Source organism: Pogoniulus pusillus, chromosome 2 (genome assembly GCF_015220805.1).
Source record: "Pogoniulus pusillus isolate bPogPus1 chromosome 2, bPogPus1.pri, whole genome shotgun sequence".
Lineage (NCBI taxonomy): Eukaryota > Metazoa > Chordata > Aves > Piciformes > Lybiidae > Pogoniulus > Pogoniulus pusillus.
Window position 1 is genome coordinate 21216168 of NC_087265.1, and position 26051 is coordinate 21242218.

At 43.1% G+C, this 26051-nt stretch overlaps 1 protein-coding gene across 5 annotated transcripts in view; it reads right to left on the reverse strand.

Moving 5' to 3' along the window:
- Window positions 1-26051, reverse strand: part of GULP1 (GULP PTB domain containing engulfment adaptor 1) — a 252540-nt gene that overhangs the window by 37540 nt on the left and 188949 nt on the right. For all 5 annotated transcript variants that reach the window (XM_064158063.1, XM_064158055.1, XM_064158039.1 and 2 more), the window contains 3 exons: window positions 8553-8651; window positions 5345-5482; window positions 890-1006 (listed from right to left, as the gene is read on the reverse strand). In XM_064158063.1, the coding sequence (XP_064014133.1) occupies window positions 890-1006; window positions 5345-5482; window positions 8553-8651 (354 nt within the window). The remainder of the gene's footprint in view (window positions 1-889; window positions 1007-5344; window positions 5483-8552; window positions 8652-26051) is intronic.

Consider the following 26051-nt stretch of genomic DNA (forward strand, 5'->3'; position numbering starts at 1 on the left):
ATTGCAACCTGGCTGCTCTCTTTAATGACCTTGCAAGGAAGCAAAACATAGAAGAAACTCATAGAATGGTTTAGGTTGGAGGGGACCTCAAAGATCATTCAGTTCCAACACCCCAGCCATAGGCAGGGACACCTCCCACTAGAACAGGTCACTCAAGGCCTCATCCAACCTAGTCTTGAACACCTCCAGGGAGGGAGCAACATAAAAGTGTGTTTCACAGTTACCAGGTCTTCTTTCAGTTTTCTTTGTTTGAGTTGCAACTCTTAGCAGTCTGAGAGTAATGCTGGGAGTTATGCTGCCATAGGAAGCTCTGCTGGTTTGAGGGCAACTGGAATGTTTTAATGAGCGCAAACAGATCATAGGTGGTGAAAAGAAAATAATGATGAAGTGTATAGCATCCATTGGTTTGCTGAAAGGGATAAAAAGCCAAAAAGTAAACAATCTGTCCCACTCTGGTCTGGGATGTTGGATCTATTTGCTTCCTTTTCACTCCGCTCTAATCTCTTTCCACTAACCTTGGCTAACAGATAACAACATAAGCTTTGCTGGTTGTTCTTGTTTGTCTGTCTGTGAAAGCAGAGGGAGAAAGAAAGGGCAGCTTTGATCCCTTCTAAGCAGTTTCCTTTGTCCAGGAGGGAGTTTGGATTTCTGTATTATTTCTGATTTGTATAGAATTGTAAATATTTGTAAATATTTTGTGTATATATGTTTGCAAATTTAGCTTTGCTGTACATATAGCTTCATCTTATCTCCAAGCTGTCTGAGCTGGTCTGGTAAATTTCGAAGAACGTATGGGGAAAGTTCCTAACGCCCCCACAGAAGCAGGTAACACAAACATCAGAGATATTCTTTTATCTCTTTGAAAAAATAAACATACTTCAGAACTTACTCTTTTCTGTAGACCTGCAATTTGTTTCCGTGTTTCAACATCTTTTCCTCCAGATTCCAGAAATTTCCTGTAAGCTAAGTCAAAGGCTTGACCAATTGTTAAAGTTATCTCCTCCGCCTTCACATAAAACATAAGATTGAAAAAAGCATATTAGGGAACACTTGATATCAATACTTTCATTCCAGATGATCACAAAATGCTTTAAACCATATTTGCTACATCCATCAAGAAGTCAACTCTACAAAGGAGAGAGGCAAACACTCTGCAGCAAAACACTTTGGCAGAAAACATTATGGAAACAGCTTTAAAAATACTTCAGATAAAGAAAAGTGACTCAACAGGCAGAACAAAATTAGCTGATTTTTACCCCAAGGTATGTCTCTGATTTCTTTCAATACAGATAGCACACTGCAGTATGCCTTTTGGTGCTGACTTCTGAAGCAAACAGACTTTTCAAGCAGTGTATAAATTGTTTTAGTTTTAAGGCATTACCTTTTTTTCTGTACTAATGGGATATGTTGACTCCTATTATTTTGAATATTTTATTTCAACCTTATTTTTACAAGCCCTAGAAAATGTCAACCAGCATACTGTAGATAAATGTATTTATCTGCACAACTATTTCCAGTTACAAAAGCCCAACCAAGCAGAATTTGCATTTGTATGGGCAAAATACACATATGCTGATTTGCATTGTATGTTATGATGTGTACACACACAGTCAGTGCAGAAAATCTACTTTAGAAATAGCAGTGCAGGAAATTTACTTCAGAAATAGGGGTGAAAATAAGTGTAGACACTGATTTACTACACCAAGGCTTGATTAAAAACAAAGATGCTGACTCAAAAGGGGCATCTGGAAAAGGTGAATGTATGCATAGACCATTTAGCTTACAGCTTCAGCAAGAAAAGTAAACACAGTAAGCAACTGTTAAATATTCTAAGATAATTTATTAAAAGGAAAAAAAAAAAAGCAGAAAAAACCCTTGATCTGGCCAAAGCTAAACTAATTTTCTCATTTTATTGGAACTACAACCTGGTATTGGTGGTTTCTAATGAAAGCAGAGCATTCCACTCAATGCCAAGAACATTTTTCCTTCACTACCTGTAAGAACATAAAGGAGTGGATGCAGTGGTACAGAACATGTGTCCTGGAGTCCTGTACCCCTAAATTCCTCTCCTGCCCGGACTTCGGGGGGAAAGGGGAAAAGCCGCCTGGTTTCCACCCCCCCTCGCCTGCCCTGCAGCCGTGAAGGGGGGGAGGACTGCCCCGTGAGTTCCCGCGCTGGAGCCAGGCTGGGATTGGCCGTGCGCTTTCGTGCCTAAGGTGTGGTAACTCTGCCCTTTGTCTAGCGAAGGTTATAAATATTGGGGGTCTTCCCGCCTTTGGGGTTCCCGCTTTGGAGTTTGCCTGTGCCTGGACGTATGTCTCTGCCTGAGCTCACACACTCCCCTGTGCCTGGACTGCAGAGAGACCTGCAAAGGGATTCGCTTTCCTGTTGACACCTTTGTGTGCCTAACGACCCTTAACGACCCTTAACGATTCACCTGCAGCCGTTGAAAGGAAGAGGGAGACAGACCGCAGGAGTCAGCCTGAGTGAGTTATTTGGCTTAGCTTAATTTAGTAAGAAACCGCTATTAATTAATAGCTGAGGCCTTTTCCACCTTCTGACTTCCAATATAGTCAGATTATTGATGGTATCCTTGTAGGTTAATTCTCATGCAACTGAATCTGCTTATTAAACTAAATTAATCTTTGTATATATAGTTGTGGGGGCGGGTGTTTGGGAAAATAAAAAATAACTATTTTTGATAAATTCCCGACTCGGCCACGTATTAATTCCTGCCCTCCGCAACAACATGGTGCTCCCAGACTTTTCTCCACCAGTGCAACAGCAGAGTGATTCAGTAGAAGTGTGTAAAGACCTGAGTTCTACAGGAATGGGGAACTAACCTCTGTATCTTTTCACTATGGAAAAAACCCAAACTGACACTGTCATGGAAGATACACGTCCTGCCTTGCCCAAGTATGATCCCATGGTCCCCTTCCCTCTGCTGGGGGTGGGAAGCAGAGAGTAGGGAGAAGACAAAAGGCTTGGAGACACCCACTTTGAGGGTCCAAGACTTGCCCAGACTTGTTCTTCCCAAATATGGGAAAGCAAGCTCCTGACCTCACCCAATACGGTCAGGTTTGGCAAAGTGCCATTCTCATTGTCTCTGTGGCCAAAAGAGCCATTACGTTTAGGCAAACAATAAACCATAGAATGGTTTAGGTTGGAAGGGATCTCAAAGATCATCCAGTTCAAATCCCCCCCCCCACCATAGGACACCTCTCACTAGAACAGGTTGCTCAAGGCCTCATCTAAACTGGCTTTGAACACCTCCAGGGAGGGAGCATCCACAACCTTCCTGGGCAACCTGTTCCAGTGTAAATAGGCTTTTGCCACATGGCTTTTGCTTTTGCTTTGCATGCTCTGCCCTACCACATTATGCTCTGCTTTGCCTGCAGTGACTTTCATGACACCAACAGAACTTCTTTCACATGTTTGGGTACTGTCTGATCCTATTTTGTGAGTAAATATTCAAAGCCTCTTTGTAAGAAATTCTGTAACTAGATTCTATTGTGCCTTCTGCCTTAGTAGCATTCAGGAACCTCTTGAGGAGTTCCCTGGTGGGCAAGCAGTATAATTGAAACTAAGAACCTCTTTACAGTTCTAAGTTTAATGTTTGTATTTGCTAGGTATTTCTTAAAGTGTTCTAGTTTGCCTGTGCCATGTGTGTGTAGGTATCCCAACTGCATGTTTGAAATATTGTAAATATTTTTTCTGGTGAGATTTAATGTTAATAAGCAATTTTCATAGTAACAATCTTTGCCTGGGTATCAAAATTAATATCAATTACTAATTCTGCATAATTTGTAACAGACATCTTCAGTAACATTTAAACAAAGAAAACAAAGCCCAAAAGAAATGCAAGCCACAAAAATCCCCCACCAAACCATGACACCGGATTATGTTAATCAAACTAAATTGAGTTATAGCCAAAAAGCTGAACTAGGACTGCTATGGAGAATAACTTTCTAAAAGAGAAGTGTAATAAAGAGTGGGAATATGAAACCCTGTCTTCTTGGAAAGAAAAACTGAGCTGGGATCTTCTCAGTTCTGAGAGTACTCATAAACAGAGTGAAACAGGAAAAAAGGTACAGCAAAGGAAATAGCAGGTTAGAAAGCAGGTCTGGAATAAAAACTTTATGAGTGTGCAGACTGCGAGGGCAAATGAGGATCACAGAACGTGTGAAAAAGAGGCATAGCAGGACAGAAGTTAGAAGAGAAATGAACAGATGCATATAACAATTCAGAACAGCGGTGAAGGTGCCGGAGCAATGCAGGTGTACAACTGCATAGTCAAAATCACTGAAGTAACATCTAATGCTGTATAACTGCATAGAAACAGAAGTGAATATGCATATTTTTCTGAAATGTCTTCCTTAGTATTTCCTTTGTATGATACCTCAGCTACTTCAGAATAAAACCAAAAAGAGAGGTTCCAAAAACCATCCTGAACATCCATTTTTGGTGTTGACTGCAGTGCTGTTGTTAATTATTTTCAGAGTAAACACATGACTGTCTCAGCTAGACACTTCTCCATAGCAGTTCTCCATTACCTGTCCTGAATTATTTTTTTCCTGCTATTACACATCCCTAAGCAGTTGCTCTGCTGTGTCTCAGACATGAGAGAATGACAGTGGTCAATGCAATGAAATTTCTGACAGTGTATCAACAGCATTGAACTAAAGAGATGTGGCAGGGGGTTGGGCAGAGAGAAGGAAGAACCTTGTTGTAAAGCAAAACCAACCCTATAAATCTGAGGCAAACCCATCAGCAGAAGAGTCTGTGAGGGTATCTCAGTCACAGGGTTGCAGCAGTCTCTGCACAACAGCTGCACAAACATTTCAAGTTTGGTGAGACACGGTCTGTTCTCTAACAGTGCTGCAGGTGTCTGGCCTAGGATACTGAACTAGGGAGTAAGAATTGTCCCAGAAACCCACCTTAGACTGATGAAGGAAATGGCTCTGCTTTACATCAATACATCTAAATTACAAGGCACTGTATGGGCATGAAGAATTACATCAAAGTGACATCACAGGATGTTATGCGTTTGAAGCAATCTCCATAGATCATCAAGTCCAACCCCCTGCCAGAGCAGGACCATACAATCTAACTCAGGTTGCACAGGAACACATTCTGACAGGGCTTGAAAGTCTCCAAAGAAGGAGACTCCACAATCTCTCTGGGCGGCCTGTTCCAGTGCCCTGTGAATCTGTCTCTATTCCCAAAAAATACCATTTCTCACCCAAAATCTGCCTTTATTAACCATTCCGGCTTTATTTCAAAGTAGACCAGTTGAAGCCTGCAGGACTCACCCAAATGCTTTTAAAGCACCTTGCATACTTACACACTTCTCACTGTCAAATACATAGCACAGATGCTTATTTGATTCTGAGTCCTTGCATATGAAAGTAAATATTCTCTTGTCAGTTTTATCATCGGCACAAAATGATATCCTGTGGAGCTGACAGTTGTGCTGGACCTCCTGCAAGTGAAAAAAGAGAAGAAAAAAGGAGAACTTTCAAGAAATCAACTCTACACACAAAGTAAACCTCTGGGTTTCCTTGTGTGTGTAAGAGCAGGCAAGTTTCACTCACGTATTTCGAATGTCTCTCATTGCACATGAGAGCACCCAAAAGCGGATTTAATGTATAACAGACACTAGCAAACTCATCTCCTAAGAAATGTTCCCACTGTTGCTGAATGCAAGCAGGAAGTTTACATTTGGACAGCATTTATCTGGGAGTGTCCCTTTGGAACAGGAATTTTTGTTCTAGAAAATTGGTTTTACTGTTGCTTCGCTTCCCTCTGCAATTTATTTAGAGCTTGCAAAGCAGTCTGTCCTTCCTCCAGGTGCACCCCATCTTCACATTTCATCATCTCCCAGGGTTTGTTAAAATGGCTACACTGAAATAAGTCCTTCCTTTTCTATCTTCAATATAGAGAAGAAAAATAAAATGGCTTCTTTAAATAAAAGGGCACAGAGAAATCAACTGGAAGTCTAAGTAACTGCTTAAAGTACAAAGTAAACAGCTTTTCAACATTATTACTTGCATATTTCTGACACTGCATTTCACTTTCCATTAAAAAAATATGTTTCAGCTATTAAAAAATGGCAGTGGCAAAGTTCTTCAGCTGAGAGTTTGACGAGACTGAAATAAACTATCTCAACTGTTTTTTTTATTGTAGTTTTCCTTCAACAAGTCCCTTCTTGGTACTTTATTTTATTTGGCTTATTACACGGGGAAGCAGTGTTTGCTTTAAGGGAAAAAATGCAGTTTAGATGTGAATTATTATCTATTAAAAAGAAAAAAGTTCCTTTGCAGCACCAGAGTTCCCAGATTGCTGTAATCCCATAAACAAGGGAAACACAGCCATTGATCCCCAAAATATGGAGCACACAGGCAATCTTTTCTCCCTGCCTCAGCTGGGTTCACCTTTCTCAGTCTTTACAGCCAGTATCTCATATGCCTCCAAATCTCTACTCTCTCATTTAGCCTCTTTTTTCTGTAGCTCTTTACCAGTTCAATAACACAACACATGCTTGTTCAGGCTCTTTTAGGTTTATAGAGCCACATAACGACTTTCTATCATTTAAGAACAGAATCACTTTTCTGCAATCCTCCTTTTATGAACAACAAACACAAAAGCAAGTCCTGTCACATGAGCAGGCCTCCTGTTCCTACCACAATTAACAGCCCAGTGCAAGGTTCTGCAACTGAGTCAGTGCAATCCCAAGCACAAATCCAGGCTGGGTGGCAAATGGCTGAGAGCAGCCCTAAAGAAAAGGACCTGGGGGTCTGGGTTGATCAAAAGCTCAACGTGAGCCAGCAGTGTGAGTGCAGCCCAGAGAGCAACTGTGTGCTAGGCTGCAGCAAGAGCAGCATGGCCAGCAGGGCAAAGGAGGGAGACCCCACCCAGAGTACTGTGTACAGTTCTGGAGCCCCCAGCACAAGAAGGACATGGAACTGTTGGAGTGAGTCCAGAGGAGGCCACAAAGATGCTCACAGGGCTGCAGCAGCTCTGCTATAAGGACAGGCGATGAGAGTTGGGGCGGTTTAGACCGGAGAAGAGAAGGCTTTGAGGAGACCTTGGAGTGGCCTTCCAGTATCTGAACTGGGCCTACAGGAGGGCTGGGAAGAGACTATTTACAATGACAGGATGAGAAGTAATGGGTTTAAACTGGAAGAGGGGAGATTCAAAACAGATATTAGGAAGAAGTTCTTTCCAGTGAGGGTGGTGAGACACTGGCACAGGTTGCCCAGGGAGGTTGTGGCTGCTCCCTCCCTGGAGGTGTTCAAGGCCAGGTTGGATGAGGCCTTGAGTCACCAAGGAGGAGATGTCCCTGCCTATAGCTGGGGGTTGGAACTGGATGATCGTTGAGGTCCCTTCCAAGCTAAATCATTCTATGATTCTATGAGTATAAACCACTGTTCTCCTGTAACAATACTGCTTTCTTTTGAAAATGCAAAGGAAATATGACTGCAACCTGGGATGGCAGCAGGGAGTTTCAGTCACTTTTAAAAACCCTATGAATTGTACAAACAGAAGGAAAATCTGATTCCATTTCACGTTTACATATAGTTTGAAGAAACAAAGTGTAGGAGAAAAAAAGACTACTCATGGTTGACTGCCGTTTGAGCTGCGTTAACAACATTGCTAAGAGATTAGAATGTTCCTACTCCCACAGGAACTCTCATTCCACAGCTTTCTCTTAATCCCTGCAGGAAGAGTTATGAAGACTAACACATTTTGGCATCTAAAACTCTTGTTTTAAAGCAGTTTTCTTGCCAGGAGATGGGGTTTAGTACTCCTTTCTGCTCCAGGAAGCAAGGCAAGATGCAAAAACTGCAATTCAAGTTGACATGGGGTATTTCTTGTCCCCTCTGCTTATAAACTGTTGAATTCTGGATGTACCAAGAGTGCCAAGGAAAAAAGGCCTGCAAAGAGATACAGCCTTGAACTAAAGCTACCCTTTCTCAAAATGCATTATCATAGAATTACAGAATGGTCTGCATTGAAAGGGACCTCCAAATGTCACCTGGTCCAAGTAAGCAGTCAGCAGGGGCATCCTCCACTAGATCAGACTGCCCAGAGCCCTGTCAAGCCTCACCTTGGATATCTCCAGGGATGGGGCCTCAAACACCTCCCTGGGCAACCTGTTCCTATGTTCCACTACCCTCATGGTAAAAAATTTGTTCCTAACACCCAATCTAAACCTAATCTTCCCTAGTTGAAGCCATTCTTTTTGGGTAGTTGTAGAGAGCAATAAGGTGCCCTCTAAGTCTCCTCTTCTCCATGTTAAAAACATTAAATTTCCAGATTATAAACATTAAATCCTAGATTAGCTACAGCCTTTACTTTGGAGTATTGTGTACCTTCCTGGGAAGGTGTTTCCCATGTACTGCAACAAGAAATGGCATTTTGGAAAGGTTTTCTGTGACAGAATGGCTTTCAATTATCGCATTTAAAAAATATGAAGTAACAAAACATAAAAACCAGTTGAATCAGTATTGTATTAGTAGTTTAGCACCATAGACACTGAAGTCTCTTACCTTTGTTTTAGGATCGAGAATTTTCACGCCATAGATTGAAATTTGTAACTCAACTTTGGGTGTCTTCTGGCCTTCAGATTTCTTGATATGTCTGGCAAACTGTAAGGTGAAAAATACAACAACAATCACATTAAGTTTTCTTTATTTCTTTTATTACTACTCATTTCCTCACCTGAAGCTGAGTTTCCCCCCTTCTTCAAGGACCTAGAGGTACTGGTTGACAGCTGCCTTAACATGAGCCAGCAGTGTGCCCAGGTGGCCAAGAAAGCATCCTGGCCTGTATCAGGAATGGTGTGGCCAGCAGGACCAGGGAAGTCTGTCTCTGTACTCAGCACTGTTTAGGCCACACCTTGAGTCCTATGCCCAGTTCCAGGGCTCTCAGTTTAAGAAAGACGTTGAGGTACTTGACCGTGTCCAGAGGAGGGCACCAAGGCTGGTGAGGGGGCTGGAGCACAGACCTATGAGGAGAAGCTGAGGGAGCTGGGGGTGTTCAGCCTGCAGAAGAGGAGCCTCAGGGGAGACCTCACTGCTCTCTACAGCTACCTGAAAGTAGGTTGTAGCCAGGTGGGGTTGATCTCTTTTTCCAGGCATCCAGTGACAGAACAGGAGGACACAGCCTCAAGCTGTGCCAGTGCAGGTTTAGGATGGATGTCAGAAGTTCTTTGCAGCAAGAGTGATTGGCATTGGAATGGGCTGCCTGGGGAGGTGGCACCTCCCTGGAGGTGTTTAAAAGGAGACTGCATGAGGTACTTGGTGCCATGGCTTAGTTAATTATAAGGTGCTAGGTGGTAGGTTGGACTCGATGATTTCGTTGGACTCGATGATTTCGAATCACAGAATGGTCCGGGCTGGAAGAGATCTCTAGAGGTCATCTAGTCCAGCCCTCCTGCAGTCAGCAGGGACATCCCCACTAGACCAGTTTACTCCCTGTCATGCCTCATCTTGGATGTCTCCAGGGAAGGGGTCTCATCCACCTCCCTGAGCAACCTGTTCCAGTGCTCCACCATCCTCATAGTAAAGACCTTGTTCCTAACATCCAATCTAAATCTGCTCTTCTCAAGGTTCAACCTATTGCCCTACAGACCTTTGTAAACAGCTTCTCTCCATCCTTCCTGTAGGTCCCGTTCAGGCACTGGAAGGCTGCTATTAGGCTCCCCTAGAACTTTCTCCTCTGCAGGCTGAACACCCCCAGCTCCCCCAGCCTGCCTGCATAGCAGAGCTGCTCCAACCCTCTGATCATTTTCGTGGCCCTCCCCTGTACCTCCTCCATCAGGCCCATACCCTTCTTATAATGAGGGCTCCAGAAATGGACACAGTACTGCAGGTGAGGTCTCACCAGAGCAAAATGACAGAATCACCTCGCTGGATCTGCTGACCACTTCTTTTGATGCAGCCCAGGATATGATTTGCCTTCTCGGCTGCAGGTCTTTTCCAACCTGGTTAATTCAGTGATTCTATGACTCAAAAGACTCTTACAAAACCACAGTAAGCATTCCCAAAACAAGTCACAGAACAGCATTTCTGACTGCACACTATAGAATATTCAAGGAAATAAAAAAAAATAGTTTAAAACTACTTCTTTGGTTCTTTTGGAACTTTATTCTGTTCTTTATGCACTTAATTTAAGCCTTTATTCAAAGAGAACGATGGAAACATGAACACTTTCAGGTAGTTTGTTGACTGCTTGGATGTCGAACAGTGAACACTGTTGTGTTTTCCACATCCTGCTGCTTCTGTGCTCACTTCTGTACACCCCACCACCTCCCATTGGAACAGGCTGCCCAGAGAACTGGTGGCATCACCATGCCTGGAGGTGTTCAAAAACTGCTTATACATGGGTTTAGTGGGCATGGTGGTGTTGGACTGAGGGTTGGACTATGTGATCTTAGAGGTCCTTTCCTACCTGAATGATTCTATGATCCTACGTATGAAGGGCAATTCCATTATACTACTGTAAGAGGAGGAGTAACAACAGGCACCAGCACAGGTTAGAGCCTGCCATGCTGGAAAGCAGCTCCACAGAGAAAAGTCTTGGAGCGACGGTGGACAGCAAGTTCTGTACGAGCCAGCAGTGTGCCCTTGTAACCAAGAGAGCCAATGCCATCCTAGGGCATAGCAGGAAAAGTGTGGGCAGCAGGGCTAGGCAGGCTCTTCTCTGCTCTGCCCTGCTGAGACTACACCTGGAATACTGCATCCAGGTTTGGGTTCCCCAGTTCAGGAGAGACAGGGACTTGATGAAGAAAGTCCAGCGGAGAGCCATGAGGATGACTGGAGGACTTGAGCATCTCCCTTAGGAAGGGAGACTGAGAGACCTGGGGCTGTTTAGTCTGGAGAAGAGAAGACTGAGAGGAGATCTGATCAATGTCTACAAATATCTGAGGGGTGGGTGTCAAGTGGCTGGGGCCAATCTCTTTTTGGTGGTCATCAGCAATAAGACAAGAAGCAGCAGCTACAAACTGGCACAGAGGAGGTTTTACCTCAACATGAGGAGAAACTTCCCTACAGTGAGGGTGACAGAGCCCTGGAACAGGCTGCCCAGAGAGGTTGTGGAGTTTCCATCTCTGGAGACTTTCAAAACCTACCTGGATGCATTCCTGTGAGAATTATCCTAGGGGATCCCATCTGGCAGGGAGGCTGCACTCAGTGATCTCTGGAGGTCCCTTCCAACCTCTAAGGTTCTGTGAAAGCAGTTCTCTCAAACAGGTTCAGTGTGAAAGCACTACAGCTGTCAGCGCCTAAGAAATACTTGACCTCTTCTATCACATTCTCAGGATTTATTTGCTAACAGTTCACAAGAAGAGGCTAGAGAACATTTCATGTGACAGGGTCAGAGAATGTGTCCTAGTCAATACATTTTCCACCCTTTTAGATCTTGGTTTCTAGCTGCTAGGTCTGACTTGTCTTTCTCTCATGAATACTGCATGCAAAGTAAGTAAAGTAAGGTACCTAAAATTCACTCTTGCATGGCAGTTAATTAGTGTTAATGACAGTTAAGTCATGAATTTGGGTAATTTTCTTAACAAAACCACTGTTTTTCGCTGTATTTCACTCTGTTGCCAGCACTTTTAAGCAAGAAGGAGCTGGGGCTCTTTATCTTGGAGGAGACTGAGAGGTGACCTCATCAATATTGATAAATATGTAAAGGGTGAGTGTCAGGAGAATGGAGCCAGGCTCTGACTGGTGATGCCCAACAACAGGACAAGGGGCAATGGGTGGAACCTGAAGCATAGGAAGTTTCATTTAAACATGAGGAGGAATTTCTTCCCTGTGAGGGTGACAGAACACTGGAACAGGCTACCCAGGGAAGTTGTGGATTCTCTCTCTCTGGAGATATTTGAAACCTGCCTGGATGTGCTCCTGTGTGATCTGTGAGGCTGGGGAGCTGCTTGGCAGAAAGGAATCTGGAGGTTGTAATAGGCAGCTGAATATGAGCTAGCAGTGTGCCCAGGTAGCCAAGAAGGCCAATGGCATCCTGGCTTGGATTAAAAATGCCTTGGCCAGCAGGAGTTGAGCTGATTGTCTCCTTGGACAAGGCTCTGGTGAGGCTACACTTTGAGTACTGGTTCAGTTTTGGGCACTGCAACACAAAAGAGATGTGGAGGTGCTAGAGCAGGTCCAGAGGAAGGCAACGAAGCTGGGGAAAGGCCTGGAGAATAAATCTTATGAGGAGCAACTGAGGGAGCTGGGGCTGGTTAGTGTGAAAAAGAGGAGGCTGAGGGGAGACCTCATTGCTGTCTGCAACTATCTGAAGGGACATTGCGGAGAGGCTGCTGCTGGTCTCTTCTCGCAGGTAATTTGAGACAGAACAACGGGGAATGGCCTCAAGCTGAGTCTGGGTAGGTTTAGATTGGACATCATGAAGAAGTTTTTCCACAGAGAGAGTGGTCAGGGACTGGAACGAGCTGCCCAGGTAGGTGATTGAGTCACCGACCCTAGATGTGTTTAAGGGTCATTTGGATGTGGTGCTTAAGGATATGGTTTAAGGTGAATCTTGCTGAGTAGGGTTATTGGTTGGACTTGGTGATCCTGAGGGGCTTTTCCAATCTGGATGTTTCTGTGATTCTGCTATAGGTGACCTTGCTATGCAAGGCAGTTGGACTGGATGATCTTTCAAGGTCCCTTTCATCCCCTGACATTCTGTGATTCTGTGAAGCCTTTACTGCTTGGAATGGTATTTTAAGATGCTTCCAATCCCTAACATTCTGCAATTCTGTGGAATAAGGACAATGACTCATTGAAGGTCAGAGGAGTCAGAATCTCTGCTTCACAACTATATGTTTCAACACATCAATCTCAAACTTGCTCAAACTCTGAGCTAGTTTGAAGCCAGCTGGAATATTTTGGTGAGAATTAGATTACAGACTGTGAAAAGGAAACAATGGTGATGTCTATGTCACTCATAGGCTTGCTGAGATGTATAAAAACAAGAACATAAATAGAGATAACAGAGTTGCTCTTTGGCTCTGGCTGTCTGCACTTCTCTCCCTAACCTGATGCCTGTGTAACTAATCCTTCGGCTTCCTAATCCCCCATGCCGAATCTCCAAACTCACCTTGAATGTAAGGCAAAGTCTGGGATAAGGTAGAGGGGTGGAAAGGAGGTGGAAGGGTGGTTGAGAGCTCCTCCTGGGTACTCTGGTTTATGGGAGAGGTGTTGCGTTTCTGTATTGCTTTTTAATGTGTAGATTTCTGTATTTAGCTGTACATAGTGTAAATACCTGCTTGTATATTGTGCTAAGCTGTAAATATAAAGCTTCATTCTAATTTCCAGCTCAGCTGAGTCTAGTCTGGGTGATTTTCATAAGAGTGGGGAGGCAGATAACAGAACAGCCAAACTGTCACAAACTCAAGTATATTTGAGCACATAATTCATCATCAGTACAAGTAAACCATATAAAATGTCAGTAAGAACAATGACTTTTACTGGCATGAAGAGTTTAGGATGCCAATAAGGGTGTAAACTTTTTTAAGAAGGGTTAGATCTGAAAACAGAAGCCTGAAGTCCATTGTGATTGTGCAGTAGTAGGCTATAGAGAACTGAAATTCCCCCTACAAACACCTAAAGCCCTGATTTTAGCTAATTACTCAAATGATAGTTGAGGGTTTGGGTTTTTGCTTTGTCCCTATTCCCATGACAACTAGTACTTAGGAAATCTTCCCATGAACACAACAGCTTTACACAGTATGATTGTCTTCATCTGTTTTAGTTCATTTTGCTCATAGGCAGTTCTGTTTGTGGCAAAGCAGTTTCAAGAACCAACTCAAAAGGTTGAACAAGAACACGTCCAGGAGGGTTTTGAAAATTTCCAGAGAAGGAGACTCCACAGCCTTTCTGGGCACCCTGGCCCAGTGCTCTGTCACTCTTAAAGTGAAGAATTTTCTCCTTAAGTTCACATGAAACCTTGTGTTCTACTTCTTCCCCATTGCCCCTTGTCCTACATCACTGGTCACCACTGAAGAGTCCAGCCCACGCTCATGACCTCCACCCTTTAGGTATTGATCAGCATTGATAAGATTCCCTCTCAGTCTCCTCTTCTCCAGGTGAAAGAGCTCCAAGTCTCTCAGCCTCTCCTCATCAAGAGATAATAATCATCTTGTGGCCCTCCACTGGACTTTCTCCAGTAGTTCCCTTCCTTGAACCACAGGGGCCAGAAACGGACACAATACCTGAGGTGTGGTCTCACCAGGGAATTGTTAGAGGGCAGGAGGAGCTTTCCTGTACCTGCTAATCATACTCTGCTTAACACACCCCAAAATACTATTGGCCTTCTTGGCCATGAGGCCACATTGCTGGCTCATGCTGAACTTGTTGTCCACCAACACTCCTTAGTTTTTCACTGCAGAGCTGCTTTCCAGCACCTAACTTCACATAACCACAGAATCAACCAGGTTGGGAAAGACTTTGGAGATCATTAAGTCCAACCTATTACCTAACACCATCTAATCAACTAAACCATAGAATCCTAGAATCAACCAGGTTGGAAGAGACCTCCAAGATCATCCAGTCCAACCTAGCACCCAGCCCTAGCCAATTAACTAGACCATGTCACTGAGTGCCTCATCCAGTATTTTTTTGAACACCTCCAGGGACAGCGACTCCACCACCTCCCTGGGCAGCCCATTCCAATGGCAAATCACTCTCTCTGTGAAGAACTTCCTCCTAATATCAAGCTTATACTTCCCCTAGCACAACTTGAGACTGTGTCCCCTTATTCTGTCACTGGCTCCATACAAACCTATCCACAGTTTTTTACTGCCTAAAGTAATCACATCAGCTAGTAAGTTCCACATGTTTCACAAGGCAGGTTAAAAACACAACCAACCAACCCAAGCTAAAAAACCCACCTAAACCTCTCTACACCACTCTCAAATTCAATTCCTAAATCAAAGCACCTATTTTACATTTCAACAGTTAGGAATGCTACAGTCATTGGCCAAATGTTTTATGGAGACTCCTACAAGATGACTCATCCCTGGAGCTGTTCAAGGCAGGATTGGATGTGGCACTTGGTGCCATGGTCTAGCCTTGAGCTCTGTGGTAAAGGGTTGGACTTGATATCTATGAGGTCTCTTCCAACCTTGGTGATACTGTGATACTAGTGAAATCCAACTAGCTGGAAGTCAAGCAAATCTAACATAACTTCTACTCCTGCCTTTCTCCAGTGTCACATATATAGCTGTTCCAACATACACTTCCTTTTCCTGTCCTATTTATTTGCAAGCTCATTTCTCACCTGTCTGGAGTATACTTTGAATAAAGTTGAATTTTATTCTCATCCCTTTAATTAAGATGGGTCATTTCACATGCACCTTTTCATTTAATGGTTGGAAAAAAAAAGTCAACAAAACATTTCATAGAAGATAAAATTTTAAAACCTCATCAGAATTTTAGCCAATGGTATTTTTTTACTCTCTAGGATAACTCAAATTTCCTATAGGAAAAGAAATACTTTTTTTCTTTAATGAAAGTCACTAAACTCCTCCAGATATCTCATTTGCATTTTACACTAACAATTTCATCTATTGATTATTAAGCCTCTGCTTCTCAAAATAGTAAAATGATAAGGTTGTTGTTTGTTTTTTTTTCCTAGGATAACTAAAATTTGCTATAGGAAAATAGATATTTTTTCTTTAATGAAAATCACTAATTAAACTACCCCAAATATGTGATTTACATTTTACACAACCAATTTCATCTGTTGACTTGTAGACCTCTGCTTCACAAAGCAGGAAAATGACAGGGCAATCAAGGTTTTATTAGTATAGAGTTTTATTCCCAAAATGAGTATAAAACTTAGATTGCCTCTCAGACTGTTTTCAGATACATTTACTTGATACTCTCACACTGTCAGCTTTCTGTTCTATGTATAATTTGAAGATGCCCTTTTATTGGATAAAACCACATTCGCAGTCCATTTTCAGACTACAACAGGGCTCTGCATCTGGCTGGCTTTGCTATGTATGAAATGGAACAACCCCAAAGCCCACAGCTCACCTGGATAGCTTGGCCTTCATAATTTCCAATATAGCTTATGGTGCACAGAAACACACCTGTGCAATAGGTAATCCTGGCACACACCTTGATTTGGACCAGCCCTGAGCTTAAACGAACCCTAGCTTTTTGGATCACACAGGAACACATCCAGGCAGGTTTTGAATATCTCCAGAGAGGGGACTCCACAACCCCCTGGGCAGCCTGTTCCAGTCTTCTGTCACACTCAGAGGGAAGAAATTCTCCTCATGTTTACATGAAATTCCCTGTGCTTCAGGTTCCACCCTTTGTCCTGTCATTGGGCATCCCTGATCAGAGCTGGCTCCATTCTCCTGACACTCACCCTTTACATATTTATCAACATTGATGAGGTCACCTCTCAGTCTCCTCTTCTCCAAGCTAAAGAGCCCCAGCTCCCTCAGGCTCTTCTTGTAACAGAGATGTTCCATTCCCTTCATTATCTTTGTGTTTCAGTGCTGAACTCTCTTAAGCAGTTCTATATCCCTCTTGAACTGGGGTTAGCAGAACTGGATATAGTACTCCCGATGCAGCTCTGGGCAGCCAGATCTAGTTGAGGATGCCCCTGCTTACTGCAGAGTGGCTTAGACCAGAAGACCTTTGGAGGTCCCTTCCAACTCAGATCACTCTATGATTCTACGAAGAGGAGGTATAACTAACATTTGATTTTATTGAGTTAAAGCCATCTGTGTATGTTGAAAATTATGATGTCGCGCTTGGCTTCCCCACTGTAACCGATCTCAGGATACAACATGAACATTTTGTGAAATAAGTAGACTTGAGTAACTTGCACAAGTTTTAGAGCATCTGGCCAAAGCTTGCTCCAAGTAGTCAAGAAGCCTTACAACACTGAGGACGTTCCAGAAGATAATTTTGTGCCAATGAAGGCTGAGCAAAATGACCCTTCCACGTCTCCACTCTTGAAAGGCATAAATCAAGCTCAAGAGCTAAAGAATTCAAGTGAGATGAAATCAATAATGATCAGTATGGATTTTACAAAATAAGAAAAAAAAATAAGGCAGCTTGTCCAAAGAGACAAAGCATTTGCCTTGAGATTTGCATGCCATTACATTTAGGAAATGAAGCAATGCAACCAAAATATTCGTTAAGTTAGTTACATTAGTCTCCAGATGCAGTTATAAACAGGAAACTGTCATTGGGAAGATATGTCTCTAATGCATTCCAGCAGGGCTTATTTCTTAAGCATGACATTACTGAACAATGACCAGGAGGAAAAGAATTGCTGATAAAATCTGCAGGCAGGAAAAGAAGAAATAAAGAGGAAAAAAAGAGGAGCAAAGTAACCAGTGACCTGAAATCAAAGTGTCACAGGAAGCTTGCAGACCATTCAGGCTGATGGAAGGGCAAATAACATAGAATCATAGAATGGTTTAGATTGTGAGAGACTCAAAGATCATTCAATTCCAACCCCCCACCATAGGCAGGGACACCTCCCACTAGATTAGGTCACTCAAGGCCTCATCCACCTGGACTTGAACATGTCCAGGGAGGGAGCAGCCACAACTTCCCTGAGCAACCTGTGCCAGTGTCTCACCACCCTCACTGGAAAGAACTTCTGCCTAAAATCCAGTTTATATCTCCCTCCTTTCAGTTTAAATCCATTACTCCTGGTCCTATCATTACAAGACCTTGTAATTAGTCCCTCCCCAGCCTTCCTGCAGGCCTCCTTCAAATACTGGAAGGCCACTTCAAGGTCTCCTGGAAGCCTTCTCTTCTCCAGGCTGAAGAGTCATAACTCTCATAGCTTGTCCCCATAGCAGAGGTGCTCCAGCCCTCTGAGCATCTTCATGGTCCTCATTTGGACTCACTCCAACAAAAAAAAAGCCCAAGCTGGATAGATGTCTGGGACTGAAGCTGTGAAGTGATTCTGCTCAATGTGTGACCACAGACTGCAAAAAGAGAAGCTGCAGCATCTGCTAGGTTAGAGGTGCAGCACCAAGAGAGTTGGGAATGAGTCTTTTTTGTGGACTGGAGTACACAGTACTCCAGATGGAGTCTCATGAGAGCAGTGTAAATGGGGAGAATCATCTCCCTTGCCTTTAATACCCAGACCATCACAGACTGCCTGCATGCAAACCAGCCACCTCTGCTGCAATATCAACACATGGGAAACACCTCTGTTGCAGTACCAGATCATACAAATGGGAAGAAACTTTGTCTCTTGGGGCACTACCCCATGAAGATGGCATTAAGAGAGCACTGATGTCACAGTAAGCTTTCAGCTCACTGTGGACCTGCTTGTGAAAACTGAAATTGGGGAGATTGAGGCAATCCTTGCATATTCCAAAAAGATCCTTCAGAAGACCACCCAACTAGAGCTGTACCAGCTGCTTGTGAGAAAGCACTCCAATGTCATCTTCTGAGATGCAGAAGGATGTTGATACAATGGGGAAAGATATTTGCAAAAGCTAGCAGAAGGCTGGAGCCCACTTTACAAGCAACAACATCATAGCAAAACCAAGCTAATGGTGAAAGAAAAGCACAAAAGAATAATATCTTCAACACAGACACCCAGAGACAGACAAGCTTTTAAAATTAATCATAGAATGGGCTGGGCTGGAAGTGGCCTCCAAAGGCCATCTAGTCCAACTTCCTCTGCAGTCTGCAGGGACATCCACAAGTAGACCAGGTTGCCCAGAGCCCTGTTGAGTCTTAGCTTGAATATCTTCAGGTATGAGGTCCCAACCACCTCCCCAGGCAACTTGTTCCACTATCCTCACAACAAAGAACTTGTTCCTAACATCCAATCTAAATCTTCTCTAGTTTGATGCCATTGCCCCACATCTTATCAACACAGGCCTTTGTAAACAATCTCTCATCATCCTTCTCATAACCTTCTTTGGGTACTGGAAGGCTGTTATTTGGTCTCCCAGAGCCTCCCCTTCCCCAGGCTGAGACAAATTGAGACAAAGCAGCTTTTCAATCCAAGGCTTACTGGGATACAATGAGTGAAAAGCACATGTTAATGAATTCAGAAAAGCTGGTGCAGTTACTTTGTTAATGCTTCTCCTGCCCACCTCCTCTTCTGTGTATTAACAGGGAATGTGCAGATACTGATCAGCAACTTCCTTCCTACCTGACCTCTAGAAGAGCAAACTCAGCCACCTGCCAAACTTCAGAAAGGTCTGCATTGTAGATCCTAACATTTTGTTGTCATGGAACGATTTGGATTGGAAGGAACCCAAAAGGCCCAAAAGGTAGCCCCAACTCCCTGCAGTGAGCAAGGACATCCCCAACTAGATGAGACTGCTGAGAGTCTCGTCCAACCTGACTCTGAATGTCTCCAGGGATTGGGCCACCTCCCTGCACAACCTGTGTGGGGAACTGGCTGGAGAATGGGGGGCACAAGCCCCTAGAAGCATGTACAATCAAGCCTTGGATGTGAGGTCTTAGTATTGGAACTGCAGTAAACCACAGCGCTGTGTGTGAAGAAGCTCAGAGGAGTTTGTCCTTGAGCCTTCTGATAAGCAGCGTCTGTGGGGCTGTGAGCAAAGCAGGAGGGAATTGGGAGGAGTATGCAAATTCCAATACTTAGGTGCACTAAGAATGCTTTTGCAGTAACTGCAATTAGGGAAGATTATGCATATTCAAATGATTAGATGCGCCAAATCCTAGGAAAAGTATCACATCGTATGCTGTATGCGTTTCGCACTTCTCACCCTAACTGAAAAGTATGTGCCTTGTAACGTGGAGTCGGATGCTCTCAATAAAGAATTGGAGCTTGGATAGCTGAGCTCACACTGAGCTTTTCCCGGTTCCCTCCTGCAAACCTGGGCCAGTGTTCCTCCACCCTTACAGTAAAGAAGTTTGTCTTGATGTCCAATCTAAATCTCCCCTTTTCTCATCTCCTCTTTTCTAGTTGTCCCAGTGCTACATGCACTTGTAAACAGCCCCTCCCTGGCCTTCTTGTAGGTTCCCTTCAGGTGTCTGAAGGCCTCTGTAAGGTCTACCTGGAGCCTTATCTTCTCCAGGATAAACAACCCCAACTCTCTCAGCCTGTAGACCTCATTGCTCTCTACAACTACCTGAAGGGACATTGTGGAGAGGATGCTGATGGTCTCTTCTCACAGGTAGCTGGAGACAGAACAAGAGGGAATGGTCTCAAGCTAAGACTGGGTAGGTTTAGACTGGATATTAGGAAAAAGTTTTTCATGGAGAGAGTGGACAGGGACTGGAATGAGCTGCCCAGGGAGGTGGTGGAGTCAACTACAGTGGATGTGTTTAGGGGTCATTTGGATGTGGTGCTTACGGATATGGTTTAAGGTGAATCTTGTAGAGTAGGGTTCTTCATTGGACTTGGTGATCCTGAAGGGCTTTTCCAACCTCAATCTTTCTGTGATTCTGTGTTTGCAGCAGAGGTGCTCCAGCCCTCTGATCATATTTGTGGCCCTCCTCTGGACCCCCTCCATCAGATCCACATCCTTCAATAGCATCCTTCAATATGCCCTTTCACTTTTTTCTACTCATTCCTTCTACCCAAATAAGACTCTGATGGACCTCAGACAGGGGAGATTTACAAACATTTTCTCCTCTTTTCAGCACAGATGTAAAAGAAGGCAGCATCTGTAGCTCACACAGTAATAACATTATTTAAGAGGGTAAAAATCTGTAGACTTCCACTGGCACCAAAATGGTTGATGATATAAAACGAGAATGAATCACAGCACAGCTTGGGAATAGACACGAAGAGCCAAATCCTTAAGACGTTAGTTTATACATACATTGTTCTCAAGCAGAACACTCAGCTTTGGTCAGTATGAGCAGCTCAGTGAGCTGGGGGGCCTTTATTTTTTTTATTTAACTACTTTGGAATAAACCTCATATTTTTCTTGAATCTTACAGGGAAAGAAACATATAAATAAATCTATTTTCTATGGCTTAATTCAGGTGCAACAACAAAATCCCCAAACCTTCCATGTATCTTCTCTTGTACTACAGCAGAAAGGAAAAATTAGTTTTTTGAGACACTGCTTAATGCTTATGCATCAAGCCTTAGCAAATCATAATCAGGAAAAAAAACCAGGAAAAAAAATCACATTTTAGTATCAGCCAGGTGCTTAAGGTAAAGAAATGATGGCTAAAATCCACTCCTGAAAAATCTATTTAAGCTATGTAAAATCAAAACTAAGTGTTTTTATTTAATGCTTACACCTCACTGCATAACCAAGAGCTTATTAAAAAAAATGGGAGCACCAAAGGTAGATGTTTCTGTGATTTGGGTACTAACCTTCATCCTAGAGAACAGATTTTCAGTGCCAGGTTTTTATGCAGAGTTCCAGTGAGGCACCAATACCACACTTTATGAAGGCAAAAAAGGTGCCTGATGGCAAAGTAGTTGTCTAAGCTGAGACACTGCTCTGTAGCTGCCTTTAAGAAGATGTTTTTCCTCTTTTTTTTTCATTAAAGAATATTCATTATAAAGAAAGATGCCTCTGGAAAAAAACAGGGAAATATGCCTTGTTTCTTCTGCAGTGACTACCTGTCTTTTTGATCATATCATGGAGGGGGGCGTGGAACTAGATGATCTTTGAGGTCCCTTCCAACCTAAACCATTCTATGATTCTATGGTCCAAGGCCTCACATATACTTCATGTGGGTACAATGATATTATGACCCCTGAAGAATAGCTGCCAAAAAGAGGAAATGGCTAAAAAAGGACAGAGAGATATGAACTTGAATAGCTCAACAGTTAGCTGGGTAGGAAAAAGCTGTGTCAGAAATCTGTTTTTGTGGAACATGCTGCATTTCATTTTCTAGACATGTACTGGACTGAGAGTATGGCTATGGAGCTCTCAATCTTAGTAAACAATCCAGCATAGCCTTTTTTCTTCCAGCCTCTCATTCCCTGAAGCCTTTGTTTTGGTCTGTTGGGGTTGTTCTATGTGTTGTTCTTGTTGTTTTTTTTTCAGGCAGTATGTTGGGTTTTTTTGTTTAATGCTGTAAGGTTTGGGAGATTGGTTGGGAATTTTGGTCACATTTTTTTTATTTATTTGAGGTTATTTTGCTTTTGGGTTTCTTTTGTTCTGTTTTTTTTTTTCTCCTTGAGAGAGAGAGGGAAGGTAAATAGTTATGTTCTTCTTTAGCACTTCTCTTCTGATCCGTTTTAGTCTTCAGGCTGTCCCTGGCTGGTCCCAAACCACCCATGCTGCTTTCTCCGTTACTTCAAAGAGAAGAGTCATGGCTGTAGGGATTGACTGGAAACCTCCTCATTCCAGTATTAAAAGATTCTCTGTACTCCAACCTCCTCTGTCCTTTCAACGACAAATGAAACTCGGCTTTAACACAAAAGAGGACTCAGCAAATAGCCACTGATGGTCAATCAAGGGCAGCACTGGGACAGCATCATAGCATGAGTGGAGGTTTGTGAAAGTGCACTTTTCACTTTGTGATCCTGACAGGTCAAAGAGCTGTTGAAGAATACTTCAAGTGGCTTCAAAGTGATTAATTCTATTTACATTATCTCTGGTCATTTTCACTAATAGAAGAACAGAGAAGGAGAAGATTGAGTTGGAAGCTGGGAAACAGAAGGGATAGATCTTCCCAAAAAACATCACTTTGAAGGCTATAAAAGGAACAACCCAAAACTCAGGTGTTTGCTTCTGCTTTCTCCTTAACAACATTTCACAATGTCTTCTTACTCGTGCTCTACGTTGCACTTTCCATCTTCTTCTTAGCCAAGGCTATTCTCTGAGTACTGTTTTGAGAAGCATCAAATTCACCTCCACAGTTTGATTTAGAATTTCTATCCTTCAAGGAAAGTAATAAATTCACTTAATAAAAAAACAAGTGTGATTTCTATCCATCCTTTCAAGGAAAGTAATAAATTCACTTCATAAAAAACAAGTGTGATTTGACATATACATACATATACATACATATATATATATATATTACACAATGTACACATGTCCTGGTACAAAATCTTGGTACCATTTTCTTTAGAAATGAGTTAGGGATAGAAAAAGAGAGGGGAAAAATAATTTTGTAATAACTTTGAGAACAATTCACCTAATCATGAAAATCAAAATGCACCTTTTAAAACACTAGTGTCCAACTGTGGAGGTTGCAGCTAGATGAGGATCAGCTTATTCTTCCAAGTAAGAAAAGGCAGGCCATGAGGAGACAGCCTCAGATTCCACCAGGGGAAGTTTAGGTTGGACATTATGAAAAATTTCTGGACAGAAAGAGCTGTCAAGCCCTGGAATGGTCTGCTCAGGGAAGTGATGGAGTCACCATCCCTGGAAGGATTGCAATGTTGTGTAGATGTGGTGCTGAGAGATCAGGCTTTAATGGTGACTAGCAAGTGTTGGGTTCATGGTTCGTGGGATTTGATAATCTTATTAAAGGTCTCTTCCAATAAAAATGGTTCTATGACTCTATTCTACGATTCTGTATCTGTCCCATCAAAACTGTCAAGTGTTTAGAAAAGTTAGCAGTAGTATTTGGGATAAAACAAGTACAATGAAGCATCAAGAAAAACTTCATCCTATGTTACTGTAGAACATCAGCTCCACCTGCTGGGAGAAGTCAGCTCGCAGAACAGCGACATACAGATCTGCACAAACCTGGTTTGCCTTTGTGCTATGTGAGTAAAGAGCTTCTGAGTTCAAGGCAAGAATTGTATAACAAACGCCCTTACTAACAAGAATTTGGTGACACGATGGTTTCAGAAAAGTAGTTTACAGTGAGGGCATTTCATCATCTATACATCCCTGAAAGCATCTGACTTCAAGAAATTATTAATGCCATGCACACCAGTCACAAAACCAGCTCCAAATATCGAAGAGTCAGCTGTCTTTCTGCTAGCTATTAATGCTCATTAAAAAAAGTATGATTAACAACATCGTGATCAAAACGAAATCATAAAATCACAGAATGTCAGAGGCTGGAAGGGACCTCAAAAGCTCATCCAGTCCAACTCCTCTGCCAGAGCAGGATCACCTACACCGCATCACACAGGAACGCGTCTAGAGAAGGAAGTCTCCGCAGTCCCCTTGGCCAGCCTGTTCCAGCCTTCTGTCACCCTCACAGGGAAGAAATTCCTCCTCATGTATCCATGGAACTTCCTGTGCCTCAACTTCCACCCACTGTCCCTTGTCCTGTCATCAGGCATCACCCAGCAGAGCCTGGCTCCGTCCTCTTGGCACTCACTCTTTACATATTTATCAATACTGAAGAGGTCACCTCTCAGTCTCCTCTTCTCCATGCTAAAGAGCTCCAGCTCCCTCAGGCTCTCCTTGTAACAGAGATGTTCCATTCCCTTAATCATCTTTGTGGCTCTGTGCTGGACTTTCTCAAAGAGTTCTATGTCCTTCTTGAACTGGGGTTCCCAGAACTGGACACAGTACTCCAGATGTGGCCTCACCAGGGCAGAGTAATAACCTAAACCACAACACAGTTTCACAAGCTACACATCTTTCAAACCCTCTCCTACTCAAAAAGATCAAACAAACAAACCAACCCCCAAACCACTACCTATGTTTTCTTTCAATATAAGACTTTAGTTTCCAAGCTGTCTTCACTGGTTCAGAATCTTTAATTAGCATTTTCTAAAAACAAGCCCTGGAGATGTGTGGATAATAATGAAATCCAGGACCTCTAGGCTTCTCTTCAAAGAATTCGGATGCACAACATAAATCAATGCTGAAATGAGCACTCAGTTAACTGAAAATTGTTTCAAATGTGAAACCTCCTTTTTTGCTCTCTGAATGCTGTTCCAAGAGTTCTCAACTCTTTCCAAAAGCTGCCTTTAATTACTTTTTTGAGTTTTCTAAGAACCTTGTGATTATATAAGAGCCTGCATAATTCCTAAAAGCTAAGTCCCAAACTTCCAAGGGTGAAGAAAATACTGGTGCAACAATTCAGATACATCCCTGCAAGGTGCTTTATTTTCAGAACACATATAAAAAGCCAGAACAGATACCTACATGCTCCAATGACCTTGCAACTCTATACAAAACCCCTCTAAATTTCAGTGCTAGGCTGACAATGTTTTTTCCCCCAACAAAGAAAAAATATTCTGGCTCTTCCTACACTTCATAGAGGAAGTAGATTGAAATCCTTTTTAAACCTGCTTTCAGAGAAAACTGTTTCAAGGGATCAAGTCATACAACCCAGAGCACTAAAAAAGCCCCCAGAGACCAGCGAGAGCTCAAGCTAGCCCGGAGTTCCACCCATGACACACCCAGCAGCTTCCTCACTTACAGAATCACAGAACTTTAGAGGCTGGAAAGGACCACCAGAGATCACCGAGTCCAACCTCCCTGCCAAGGCAGGATCCCCTAGGGTAGCTTGCACAGGAATGCATCCAGGTAGGTTTGGAAAGTCTCCAAAGAAGGAGACTCCAAAACCTCTCTGGGCAGCCTGTTCAAGGGCTCTCTCACCCTCACTGTAAAGAAGTTTCTCCTCATGTTGAGATGGAACCTCCCGTGTTCCAGTTTGTAGCTGTTGCTCCATATCTTATTGCTGCTGACTAAGGAAAACAGACTGGCCCCAGCCACTTGACACCCACCCCTCAGATATTTGTACACATTGGTAAGATCCACTCTCAGCCCTCTCTTCTCCAGACTAAACAGCCACAGGTCTCTTAGTCTCTCCTTGTAGAGGAGACGCTCAAGTCCCCCAGTCATCCTCATGGCTCTCCCCTGGACTCTTTCCAGCAGGTCCCTGTCTCTCTTAGGAGGAGTCTGATCATTAAAATAGAATCAAAACTTCTACATTGCAGGACATTATCTTGATAGATTTTTGCACAGAATTAACCTTCCTCAGGGTAATGGAGTTTCAACACAAAGTATCCAACACAGCAGCTTCACTCCAGTATCAGACTTAAATTGCAGGAAGGCACAGAAACTCCCACATTTTCACAGTATCACAGTATCACCAAGGTTGGAAGAGATCTCATAGATCATCAAGTCCAACCTTTACCACAGAGCTCAAGGCCAGACCATGGCACCAAGTGCCACGTCCAAT